General features: G+C 46.7%; 1 protein-coding gene across 2 annotated transcripts in view; it reads left to right on the forward strand.

The window, feature by feature from the left end:
* LOC149332115 (potassium voltage-gated channel protein eag-like) overlaps positions 1-13,581 on the forward strand; it is a 142,980-nt gene that overhangs the window by 123,349 nt on the left and 6,050 nt on the right. For both annotated transcript variants that reach the window (XM_089557063.1, XM_089557064.1), the window contains exons 5-9: positions 40-226; positions 753-973; positions 3,694-4,122; positions 10,698-10,937; positions 13,202-13,414. In XM_089557063.1, coding sequence (XP_089413189.1) covers positions 40-226; positions 753-973; positions 3,694-4,122; positions 10,698-10,937; positions 13,202-13,414 — 1,290 coding nt within the window. The remainder of the gene's footprint in view (positions 1-39; positions 227-752; positions 974-3,693; positions 4,123-10,697; positions 10,938-13,201; positions 13,415-13,581) is intronic.

Raw genomic sequence — 13,581 nt, forward strand, 5'->3', positions numbered from 1 at the left:
GTGGGGCAAAGCTTTGACGGCGTCCGCTGGCGTCCGCAGGTCCGCTACGTGAACGACTCTCACCACGGCCTGAAGGCGGAGCTTTATGGCGGGCCTCCCCGCGGAACCATGTATGTGACGTCACTCTACTACACCATGACGTGCATGACGAGCGTCGGCTTCGGCAACGTGGCCGCGGAGACCGACAACGAGAAAGTCTTCACTATATGCATGATGATCATCGGAGGTGAGCTAATGCAACCTGCTTTCTAATTGGTTTAGTATTTTAAGCCGCTGTTACAGGTTGATACCATAATTAAGAATCTTCAGAGTGACTGAATGTCGCTATGAATGTTACACCTGAACTGGTTTAATGAATAAGCCATTCGAGCTTTTTGTCTCCTTCTTCTGTATCTGGCAGGTTATTTTTTCCAGTACATGGTATGAACTACCCATTCACTCCTCGTTTGAAAAGTACCAGCCGGAAACTGTGACATAGCTCTTTTCTGGCCATGGTCGAAGTGTATGACTCCTTATGGACATGTCTAACGCGTTATAGTGTCATATATACTCACAGCAAGACCCTTGTCACAACGTACAAGAGAGACTGAGCCTAAATCGCAGTGAAAGTAAAGGCTTAACGAACGGTTCGTACAGAGACGCGGTCGTGCAGGATCATGCCAGCGCAGCTCTGTCAGAACGTTCAGTAGGTACTTACGTGTGTCTTCGTCCCGTGGTACCGCTTTTGTGACTCCAATTTTTCCGGCTCACAGCGCTGCTGTACGCGACCATCTTCGGCCACGTGACGACTATCATCCAGCAGATGACGTCAGCGACAGCGCGCTACCACGAAATGCTGAACAACGTGCGCGAGTTCATGAAGCTGCACGAGGTTCCGCGGGCTCTAAGCGAGCGCGTCATGGACTACGTGGTCTCCACCTGGGCCATGAGCAAGGGTATCGACACCAAGAAGGTGCTCAGCTACTGCCCCAAGGTACAGAGGCTCTTCCTTCTCATATTTCTTTCTTTCTTTCTTTCTTTGTTCCTTTCTTTCTTTCTTTCTTTCTCTCTTTCTTTCTTTCTTTGTTCCTTTCTTTCTTTCTCTCTTTCTTTCTTTCTTTCTTTGTTCCTTTCTTTCTTTCTCTCTTTCTTTCTTTCTTTGTTCCTTTCTTTCTTTCTCTCTCTCTTTCTTTCTCTCTTTCTCTCTCTCTTTCTTTCTTTCTTTCTCTCTTTCTTTCTTTCCTTCTTTCTCTCTCTCTTTCTTTCTTTCTTTCTTCCTTTCTTTCTCTCTTTCTTTCTTTCTTTCTCTCTCTCTTTCTTTCTTCCTTTCTTTCTTTCTTTCTTTCTCCCTTTCTTTCTTTCTTTCTTTCTTTCTCTCTCTCTTTCTTTCTCTTTCTCTCTCTCTTTCTTTCTTTCGTTCTCTCTCTCTTTCTTTCTTTCTTTCTCTCTTTCTTTCTTTCCTTCTTTCTCTCTCTCTTTCTTTCTTTCTTTCTTCCTTTCTTTCTCTCTTTCTTTCTTTCTTTCTTTCTCTCTCTCTTTCTTTCTTCCTTTCTTTCTTTCCTTCTTTCTCTCTCTCTTTCTTTCTTTCTTTCTTCCTTTCTTTCTCTCTTTCTTTCTTTCTTTCTTCCTTTCTTTCTCTCTTTCTTTCTTTCTTTCTTTCTCTCTCTCTTTCTTTCTTCCTTTCTTTCTTTCTTTCTCTCTCTCTTTCTTTCTTTCTTCCTTTCTTTCTCTCTCTCTTTCTTTCTCTCTTTCTTTCTCTCTTTCTCTCTCTCTTTCTTTCTTTCTTTCTCTCTTTCTTTCTTTCCTTCTTTCTCTCTCTCTTTCTTTCTTCCTTTCTTTCTCTCTTTCTTTCTTTCTTTCTTTCTCTCTCTCTTTCTTTCTTCCTTTCTTTCTTTCTTTCTTTCTTTCTCTCTCTCTTTCTTTCTTTCTTTCTTCCTTTCTTTCTCTCTCTCTTTCTTTCTTTCTCTCTCTCTTTCTTTCTCTCTTTCTCTCTCTCTTTCTTTCTTTCGTTCTCTCTCTCTCTTTGTTCCTTTCTTTCTTTCTCTCTTTCTTTCTTTCTTTCTTTCTCTCTTTCTTTCATTCTTTGTTCCTTTCTTTCTTTCTTTGTTTCTTTCTTTCTTTGTTTGTTTGTTTCTTTCTTTCTTTGTTTGTTTCTTCCTTTCTCGCCTTCTTTCTGTCTTTTCTTTCTTTCCTTTTATTTCTTTTTTCTTCTTTGTTTCTTTCTTTCCTTCTTTGTTTCCTTCCTTTCTTTCCTTTCTTTCTCTTCCCTTTTTGTTCTCTTTTCCTTTTTCTTCGCATCTTTCTTCTATAATTTATAACTATGAATTCATCGAGCTGCACTGCTACTGAGCGTTGTGACCCACGCCGGAAATATACCGCGAACAAAAATGCGCTTATCTTTAGGTACGAAAGTAGGTACGAAAGTAACACTTTCAGCAAACTTGATTCTGTGCTGTATTTGCAGCGCGGTGTTTTGGCACGTGATGTGAGCGTTGCCTGAGTGAAAGGCAATGAAAGTCCCTTCCGCCACGCATAAGTCCGCGCTGGGGCACCCATTTCGAATACAGTCTTAGATACTGAGCTGCGTTGAGGTACTGACTTGTGTTCGCAGCTGCGACTGCTATCCGAACCGGAATTTTTTTTTTCAATATTTTGTTTTACCTTGAGAAATTCGATCCGAACACGAGGCAACGTAGAATAGGACTTCTCGGCAACTGGTGAACTATTTTCGATAAAGACTGTTGCATTTAAAATGAAAGGTAAAAATAAAATCGATGTTTACGAGATAGTACTTATTGAGGCCGTCCGTTATATATTACAGATTATCGAACACTGCTGAATTTGAGCCTTTCGGTCATAAATTTCACAATTGCTGTCCCGTTTCGAAAACAGATATGTGAATTACGTTAAGTAAACCCATAATAACTCTTCAAACTGTCAAAATCGGCTTCTTTAACTTGGTTTTGTAGTTTACAAACACAAAACGTATTTCTCAAAGCTTACATAAGAGACGCAACAGTTTCACGTACTGTGCAATTTACTTCGAGAATGTTATCTGCTCCAAATACTTTAACAGGTATGCTTTGTAAAAGTTGCGTGTGTGCTTCTGCTGAGATGCTTCAGGCGTAAAAATTAAATTTTTGTATCTTAAAGTTCCACGATTATCATCAAACGTTAATAAGAAAGTAACTTATCCAAGTTAAACTTGCGAACATCGATATATTATCATTCTGCTTTAATGCGACTTCTCTCACCTAAGCCAATGCAACGAGAAATTAAAACATTCATGCATTCCTCGTGCATTTGATGGAGAGAGCCTAGTGTTGAGCCCAAGCTAAAGCTCGCTGTTAAGGTTACCGACCTTAAGCTCTTTATAATATTTCATGTTTGAAGCTTTAGGATGTTTTACTGTTTTGTTTGACCCACCATGTCACGAGCCTCAAATGATGGTTTACAATATGAATGAATGAATGAATGAATGAATGAATGAATGAATGAATGAATGAATGAATGAATGAATGAATGAATGAATGAATGAATGAATGAATGAATGAATGAATGAATGAATGAATGAATGAATGAATGAATGAATGAATGAATGAATGAATGAATGAATGAATGAATGAATGAATGAATGAATGAATGAATGAATGAATGACGTTCTCCTCGGACCTGTGAAATGTATTCACGATCGTCGTACGCCTTCGTGCACAGGACATGACGGCGGACATCTGCGTGCACCTGAACCGCAAGGTGTTCAACGAACACCCGGCCTTCCGTCTCGCGAGCGACGGCTGCCTGCGCGCGCTGGCCATGTACTTCAGCATGGACCACTCGGCGCCCGGTGACCTGCTCTACCACACGGGCGAGAGCATCGACACGCTCTCTTTCGTGGTCGCCGGTTCGCTGGAAGTGATCCAAGACGACGAAGTCGTGGCCATCCTCGGCCGGGGCGACGTCTTCGGAGACGCCTTCTGGAAGGAACCCACTATCGGACAGTCGTGCGCCAACGTGCGCGCGCTCACCTACTGCGACCTGCACTCCATCAAGCGCGACAAGCTGCTCGAAGTGCTCAACTTCTACCACGCATTTGCAAATTCCTTCGCGCGCAACCTCCTGCTCACATACAACCTCAGGCACAGGGTGAGTGTATCTTTCACTCTCTCTCCCTTTCTTCGTTTCCCTCTCTTTCCTGTTGCTGTACTTTAGTAGCGATGGCCATATCCGGTTGGCTTTCAGGAGCTTACGGCGCCGGCCTCCGTACTCGACACCGCAGTGCTCCCTTAGTTCAAACTCGCTTAACTCGAACTTCCGGTTTATCCAAGTTGGTGGTTTGGTCAACACCGAGTATTAAAAGCGTTCCCTTTACCTCAAGCTCCGCCTAACTGAAACAAATTATCGACCTCCTTTGAGGCCAAATTTCCGAGAGTTACCTGTAGTTTCTCTTTTCGTCCCCGAAAAAAAAAAATACCGACGATTACGTTACTTCCTAATGCGAAATTTGAGCGCAGCAAATAAGCTGTTTCACCTTTTCGATAGATTGAGGCAAAGAAATCGAGCAACACATGTATGCGCTATCACAGAATTTTTTTTTTATTTTTCACACGTATTCGCAATTTCGGCTCGGGCGGTGCACATATACAGATCCGCCGCCACCGATCTGGCTCTCTGATTGCCACCGCACAGGGGTTGCATTGGAGGAGGAGCGAAGAAAGGAATTAAGTTCGAGCCGGCGCTTTGACAACCGGAGACTCGCAGGAAGAGGGGGGAGGGGGGCGGCGTGTACACCCAGCGGCAAACGATGGGGGCAGAAGCGCGCGCAGCAAGCGGACAACACGATAAAGGGAGGAGGGAAGAGATAGCAGCGACTGACTGATGCCGCTGACGCCGATAGCGCTGGGGGGATGAAAGGGGGGCGGAGCTGGTTACGAGGCCGACGCCGACGACGACGCGAAACCCAGGAACGGACGCCAAAGAGCTGCGCTCTAAAAAGAACACATACTTTGAGCAGCTTGAACTTGTTTGAAATGCATCAGGTTCGGAAATAATTAAAAGCAACGTCATCGTGGGGATATTATCTGCTTTACTGAGCCCACACAGAAGACAAGATCTAAGATGCGTTTCGGGGTTAATATAGGTTAAAAGGTAGCACAGTGTAAACGAACTAAACAGCAGATAATGAACGTTTGTTTTTAGCGGGCATCTGCTCGTTGGACGTTTAGAATCCTGTGTAATGTAAGCTCCTGTAAAGCGTGCACTGCCACATATTAGATAACAGTGCAGCAAAGCAAACTTTACAAAACTGCGAGTCAAGTATACGCAACAAAGTTAATCGTTCGAAATCGTGATTTTCTCTAAAGAGTACCTGACGCTAAGTCATCTCATTGAAGTGTGAAGGAGCCATATAATGTGATCGACAAAGGCTTGGAAATGTAAAGATAAAAAGAAATGACTAGTAGCAGATGTTACTCGCCAAGATCCAAATTTTTGGCTAAGCTCGTCACCACTAAGAACGAACGAATCAACATAACTACTTTGTCTGTTTCCCCAAAATAGTGTGGTTTTATAAATGCGTAATTTTTCTTTCGTGGTTAGTAAGTCTTAGCTTTTCACTTGATAACATGTCATTAAATCCGAGATGTTATCCTATATTAACTAATGTATGTACATATTCTGTGATTCATATAAGAACAGTTGCACTGTGCTAATGTAACCTGTAAACTTTCCTGATGCTTACTCAACACTAGCTTTTTGCAAGAATTCTTAAGTCTAGCAGAATAGAAAATTAAGTAAAACAAACACTTCAAACTTGCCAAACTATTTAAAGGTTGCCATTTTTAATTTAGAAGACAAGAAAATAAAAGTACCTACCTCAGTAGCGTGGGTAATATCAAAAGACTGCGAGCAGGCTGACCGATATTAAAGGTGTAAGAATCTTCGTCTCGAGAACACAAATATATTTTTCAATTCTACAAACTCAATCCTCAGACGGACCTGACGTTTTGTACAATGAAGGCAGGCACGCTTCACGTGCTTCGGAACAACTAAATGAGCAGAATGAGGGCAAATTGAATTACTCGGCACGAACCAGAGCGGTCATTTTGCGAGGGGTAAAAATAGAAGGGAGGTGGGGGGGGGGGGGGGGGTAGGAGAAGAGAGGACGGGATGGTTCATCATTTCAAAAGCTCGGTGGTGGTCAGTTAACAGTCATTTGTGGTCGTGGACACAGACACAACCTTCACCGCTCTTCTCCGCTAAACGACTAAAGGCTGATGGCGGCGACAGCAACGATATTGTCCTCCTCCTCCTCTTGGACACCAGCTCGCGAGAACGTGTCGCCTCGTTTCGTCGCTTCCACGTAATTACGGCTCCTCGCATCGCGCCTTCTATTTATAGCTCTCACCAGCGACGGCGTCTCTTTTTGACTGCCCCGACTGACCTGACCCTTTCGAAAAGAAAAAGAAAAGAAGAGCACAGACAGAGAGCGAGACGCACTGCGATCAACCCAAAAGCTCGCGTCGCGGCGTCTCTCCGGCCCTTGACCCGGTCCGCCGTCGCACCCCTGGCCCGAATCGCTCGGCTATGTCGGCGCACTCTTTCCCTCTTTCCCATACTCTCTCTCTCCCTCTACCTTGACGAGCGAAGAGAAAGGGGGCCATGGTCGACGGGCGAAGAGAACAGGGCCATGGTCGAGGGACGTCCTTGCCTTCATCGTATCAGCAGCCGCCCCAGTCGCTTCGGCTATGTAGTCGAGGCGACGGCGACTAAAGGGATTCCCTATGCGTGGGCCGCTCGGAACGCCGCACGCAAGGCGGATTCTTTTCCCCCTCATCGCACGGAAGGGATTGGGATGGGGGAGGAGGTGTTGCCTCCATTATGCATCGCTTTGTCTCTCTCTCTCTCTCCTCGCAGGGCGCGGTCTGTCCTCTTTCTGCGGGACCTTTCCTCCTCCTCCTGTCACCCTTTCTTGTTTTGCTGTTCGCTGAAGCCGTCTTGCTCTTTCCGCCGGCATACGTTTCTATCGTTTTCTTAGGGCGCGTTAAATGAGGCCTCGTTGTATAGCGCGTGTAGTGGACGGCGCCGCAGTAGAAAGCGTTGAAACGGCAACACACATTCTCGAGTACCATAAAACTAGTGCTGAACCTATAATTGCAGCTGGATATTTCGTCTTAACTTCCTGCTTGTTTTTCCTCTTATTTTTTTTCTTAATCGTGACGGAAGTATACGGTTGTGCCACCTGTGTTGCGAGCCGGCTTTGAGGTCGGCGGAGCCCAAGTCTGTCTGCCTCATCGCTTTCTTGGCCTGGTCCTCTTCGAGTTATGAACGCAATTACTTTGGTCTGACCTCCACTGAACAACCACCTAAACATGCTGTTTTATTTTATTTTTTTCAATGCAGCTTATTAAATTATACCGAGGTTCTTGGTAAAGATATAAACTAACAAACAATTGGATAGAAGTTCATCGGTTATCGCGATCAGCTCCTTAGACCCTGCCATTGTGAAGCCCAATCCTTCAATCTTGGAAGCCCACAGACCGATATTTTGATTCCCAGTACGATAAGTATTCCGCGGTTTTCTTCGTGTGTTAACCCAAAGAAATGAACGGCGGCGCAACAAGGACACTTAACAAGAGAGGGGACACCTTGAGGGGACAACAAGTGTCCTTGTTGCGCCGCCGTTCATTTCATCATGCACCAACTCGCCCCTCAGGCCATTCTTCTAACCCAAAGACACTGCCGCTGCACCTTTTCCTGTGTAGACTTAGCAAGAATCCTCCACGAAAGCCGACGAAAACTTGGATTTGTGCTTGACAGAGCTAGTGATGAGCATCTTAATACTAGATCTGCCAAATTAATTAAGATACGTGCATGTCTCCTGAACATCGCACATTTCCTCTCCGTCCACATTTTTTACATTATCCCCAGCTATGTTGATCATCATATGTTGATCCCCAGCTATGTTGATCATTCTTCCGCTACTTCCATTCGTTGTCATTAATACTCCGTCTTTGCGCAACGTGAACTCCAAGGCGTACGAATGATTTTCGGTGACGTCACAGCGCCCTAGTTGCCAGAGTACTTCATTTTTTCCACTACTGCACTCCATAGTTTCTCATGGTTAGCAGACAGAGGCGACTCCTATGAGTCGCGCATTAAGCTATTTGTGCCGCCCTGTTCGCTTTCTTTTCTTTATTTTGCAGAGTCTTAAGTAGTTCTCAATAACTGCGCAACTGGAGTGACAATCAGTTAACTGTCAAGCTTCGGTAGAAATCAGAGTGCTAGATGTTAGAACATAGACCCTGTGCGAAATTCCTGTGCGACTGCGTGCGACCCTGTGCGACTGCGTGGTACTATACATTCAGAACGCATTACGGCAGGCCGAAGCTGCGTCTGTCGAACGCATTCTTTTTTAATTAGTTCCATGCATGACCATCGAGAAATTTCGAAGCTAAAGACACGCGAAGAACGGTACTTACGATCCTTTCAGACACGCATTATGTTCTACTGCTTACAAAAAATCTGAATTTTTTCGTATGTAAACTTCTAACTCCCTATTTCACAAGAATCACACGAATTGTTCAAAACCTTCAGTAATTCACACTTTCCGCTTTCTTTCACGCTCATGGAATATAGCCGCTCTTCTTCAAGAAAATATGTTTACACCAAATTATTGTTTTTTTTTTATCATTCCATGCTGTTTCCTCAACGAAAATTCAGTTGCAGTGTCTTTTAGTAAAATGTTCCACAGCGCAAGAAACAAAAAAAGTTACAGCACTAGACAGTACTTTCTAAGCGCATCATAGAACTTCGCAACATAGTGTTTATTTCTTGTAGTTTAAAAGCGTTTTATTTCCTTTCTAGGCACGAAATGGCCATACCATTCTGTCCAGAAGTGATTTCAGATGTAGCCGGCATTACTAACTTCATGTAAACAGCTGAAGAGGCTTCGAAAGAAAGTGTGAAAATTCGTCTGCAGAATCATAGACGTCGTGCCTCAGAGGGATGAATGGGTGTTACTCAATGAACACAATGCAGACGTGGACTTAATAACAAGATTTCCCAAATAACGAACGAGCCACTCGCATATGAATGTTTGGGGCTGCATATGCGTCACCCGACCTGGTCGTCCCGTAATTGTCTCAAAACACGACACGTCCGGCTAGGAACTGTTGTTGCCGTCCAAAGCTCTGTTTGCCTTATATACCTGGGCGCGTTTGACGTTGAGAGCCGCTCCGGGCCCGGGGGTATCGATTGATCGGTACGCCGTTTACCGCGACCGCGGCTCGCGCGCTTCCATCGCGTAGGTTTTCGCTTGGTCGCTACGTCGAGCCTGGACGCGGACCACGCTGTGAGCTTTATTTCAGGCAGTCCATCGGCTAACCGCGTGTCAAGCCGCAGTTTCCTTTTTTTATCGCTCTCGGTGCATCGCAGTTCGCGGGTTCTTGTCTCTTTTTAAGTGCGTTTGGGCGAAGCATTTGTGTTACGTGTGCTCGTCGTGTGCTGCGTAGTTTGCGTAGTTTCGCTTTACCTACCCAGTGATATCTGCGCTTGTAGACTTCATTTACTTTATTAGACCGGGCAGTGTCTATGAACATCTAAGGACGTCTACGATTGCGCTCTTCTCTTCAATGATAACAACGGCGTGTTTGGTTCCTTATTACGCTGTAGGTCTTATGAACTATTCCGCGGATACTGTCATGTGCTGATTAACGGCCTAATTAGAAAACATACATGTCCAAAATGGAAGAAAACAAAGCCTGATTAGGCTTGTCTCTTGTGTAAGTTACGTAGTGGACTGTCGCTTCATCAATGTCCGCATAGCTGCCGCGGCAGCTCAGTGGCTATGGCGTTATGTTAATGGTATAACAAGTTCGACGCCGGAGACGCTAAATGCGGAAACGCTCGCACGCTGAGACCTCTGTGCGCGTTAAAAGTAAGTCCCTGAAGGCCTAACTTTTCATCACTCTGCTTTGTAGTCTCTCAGAGCCTAGATGTAGCATCGGCGTCAAGAAACCAATTGTCTTCTCACTATAATTAGCCCTATTACCTCATTGCCTCATTTTGTTGTATCTCAACTCCCTATCTTCTCATTTATTGCCTGGAGGGAAGTGATGTCCCTGGACCGGATAATTCCTATTGGTTTGAGGGAGGTGACGTCATCAGATCGGATAATTTCTATTGGCTGCAGGGAAGAGATGTCCCCAGACCGGAAGTGACATCCCTTCCGGTGAAGGCATCTAGCAGCCTCTAATGATATCGCATTGCCAACACGTAAGATAATTAAGTGACTCTAACAATATTTATTTGTTATCTTTCCTTCATCTCATTTAATCGTTTGCCCTCGTTGCCTGTAGTGTTCTGGAGATTCCGTGGCATAACGGCATAACGCCGAGAGAAATCGTCTGCGCCAGATAAGCGCCATTCGCTTGTCGCATAGCGTGTGCGTTGTCTCCTGTGGTAAACACTTGCTGTGGACTTGCCCGGCTACAGCTTCCGTGAGACGACGCTTCCTAAGAAAGGTTGGCCTGCGATGGGACGTTGCAGACGACTATCACAAGTGGACTCAAGATAATCGCTTTATCGCGAACTTTTGCTGCTTTTTAAGCGACGCTTGTTTGCACTCCTTTTCATAACTTTATTTCCCTTTTTCATTATGCCTAATGGCAAACAGCTCGTATAAAAAAAAATAATAATTATATGCGGTGTCGGTGTCGCAGCTCATCTTCCGCAAGGTGTCTGACGTGAAGCGCGAGAAGGAGCTCGCGGAGCGGCGCAAGCACGAGCCGCTCCAGGAACTGTCCCAGGACCACCTGGTGCGCAAGATCTTCTCCAAGTTCCGCAAGAACGGCTCGGCCGCCGCCAGCGCGGCCACCACACCCGGCGGCGGCGACCACCACCGGTCCCCGGCGTCGCCGCTCGCCATCCTGCCCTCGCCCGACGTCGAGAAGGGCGCCCTGGTGAGCCTCCCTTTGTACGCAGCGGAAGGTGACAGTTGCTAGCCCTGCGGAGACTAACTGCATTCCCGCAGCCATTAGTCCGTAAATTACCGATCACTGCTCCCTTAGAGACCACCCGAAAAGGAACATCAGCCAGGGGGTACTCTGTCTACGCACTAATCATGCAACCATTGCTCCCTTAGAGAATAACTGCGTATGGGCTTCAGCCACAGTTAGTCTTTTTCCGCGGACTAGGCATTCTTCGTGGGTGCTAAGTGTTGAAGTAAGCCCCATTTTCTCCATTTATGGCTCAGAGTATGTAGATGCAGAGAGAACAGAACGGAACGTGATGTTCTGAATATTATTTTAATGCGATAGCATTATAGCCTCCTGGAGTAATGTGTCTTCAGTCGTAAAATTCGCCCATTGGCTGGATGGAAGGGACGTCACCAAACCGGCGCATTCCCATTGGCTGAAGGGAAGTAACGTCACCGCACTGGAAGTGACGTCATTTTCGGTAAAAGCTTCAACAGCTGCTAATATGCTACAGCATTGGCAATACTGAATGGAATTAGGTATTCCGGTGTTTTTCGGCCGTGTTGTCCCATCCTGTCCCAATCCGCGAAAATGGACGAAACCAATGGAAAGGAGAGGAAGATGGGAACAGATAAACCGAGGCGCTGTCCGTTTTCGCTGTCTTCTGCCGGTGCCCCACCCCGTCCTTTTTCATTGGGACCGCTCGGCGCCTCGTTTCGTTCCATAGACCTTTGCATCAGGCGAGAGAGTGGTCGAAACTCCTCCTCTCTGGACTGTCGGAAACCGGTTCCGCCGCCGCTTCCATAGTGCTAGCTCGGGGTGCTCCCGACAGTCCAGTGAACATTATTTATGGCAGCACCCAGGGAGCCCTTATTGCAAAGGTCTATATTCTGAGATGTATCAGCTGGCTCAAATAAGCTCTCTCCTGATGTAACTCAAAATTCACACACAACTATCCCAAGTCCTAACTCGGCCTATCTCATAGAGGTGACGATAGGAATCTCGCTAAGTTAATTCGATGTTATTTAAAAAGCCCCTCGAAGCAGACACTCATCTCTGACCTCTCCCGCCCATTCGCTTACCGACCTTCGCGGCTTTTGAGCTAGGCCAAAAAAAGTAAAGAGATGTCATTGGCATTACACAAGAAAGCCTGAAGGCACTTTCTCGAGTTGCCTTTAAGACAGAAGGCAGGAAAAGCTCCACTTGGCCTGGCGCGAAAAAAAAAAAAAGAGGAAGACTCCGCCTTAGGCGAAAGGTGTGTTAAGCCGTCTTCAACAGAGTCCCCCCCCGAAGTTCAGTATATTTTTTACCGGTTTAGCGACAGAGCGGTTTTGCGGTGACATTGACCTGAGCGCTGCCGTACTACAACTAAAAAGGGCTGCCAATTTGACAGGTATGGAGGAAACGCGAGAACATTCTTTTCAACCTTAAATCTCCTCCTTTGTGCTATTGGTCTGCAGGCTGGAGTATGAATTGTACCACTACTACCACTACCGCTGCGTGTAACGTCACTAAGCCGCTATCGTCACTATAACACAATCCCTATCACCTATCACTGAAGTGCCCTTACCAGCTGCTATCGCCGGTGTGTCATTAGATCTGGCGTTTCGTTATTACCATTGTTTCATCATAGGCGGTGTTTTATTATAGCCGGTATTTCGTTATAGCCGGTGTTATAGCGCGTGGCAGGTTGAGAGCGGGAACTACCCCTCAGCGCCACCTTCCACGTATGGCAGGTGGAGGCTTCACACAGACGCTAACGCCGGATGGTTTTGTAGCGTGAGCTACACTTGCCGTGGTTGAGCATTTTCGCGTGAGAGTGGCTGAGCCAAGCTGCGCATGCACGAGGAGCGAGTGACGTCACAGCTGGTGCGCCGGAGCCGCCGCCGCTGCGCGGGGGAGACCCGCCAGCTGTACATTCCAGATCCATGACGTCATAAACCTGGCAGACGCGCGTTCCAAAGGGGAGCAGGCGCATCGCGCCGTGGAGCTGCGCTCACGCTACGCATAACCTGGCATAGCCGAGCTAAGCCACTGCCTATTTGCCGTCAGGGCACTCCTAATGCTCTCGCACAAAAAGAATAGAAACTGTGTGCAACTTCCTGCAATCTCCTTAGTTCAATAAAGATTCCTACTGGTTCGCGTCCAAAACGCGGAAACACTGCCGTATTGCGGCAATCACTCGGCCAAATCAGCTGACCAGGAAGGGAAGCGAACTGCTACAAAAGGTGTCTTCCATGTGCGCGCAGGTCCGTCCGGCGTCCCAGGTGCCGGCGATCGTGGCGAGCACCCACGACAGCTCGGCACAGCCGTCGGCCAAGGTGGTGCACATCTCGGAGGCCCCGCCCACCTCCACGCACGCGCCCAAGCTCTCCCGCTGGGCGGCGCTGCGATCGGACTCCGTCGCGACCGGCAGTGACAACAAGGAGAACCAGCCGGCGGACAACGCGCAGCCTCACCAGGTATTAGAGCGCACCGTGGTTGCCAGCTTTCGAAACAGGGCTTACGCGGAACTTGACTTCCTTTCGTGTTTCCGGGGCCCGTGAGTAGCTGATGACCCAATGACAAGGAGCCTCAGCTGTTCCAAAATGTGGTGAATGACTGATTAACCATTCTATTGCGGCAACCG

Source organism: Amblyomma mixtum, chromosome 8 (genome assembly GCF_055824585.1).
Source record: "Amblyomma mixtum isolate Tamu chromosome 8, ASM5582458v1, whole genome shotgun sequence".
Classification (NCBI taxonomy): Eukaryota; Metazoa; Arthropoda; class Arachnida; order Ixodida; family Ixodidae; genus Amblyomma; species Amblyomma mixtum.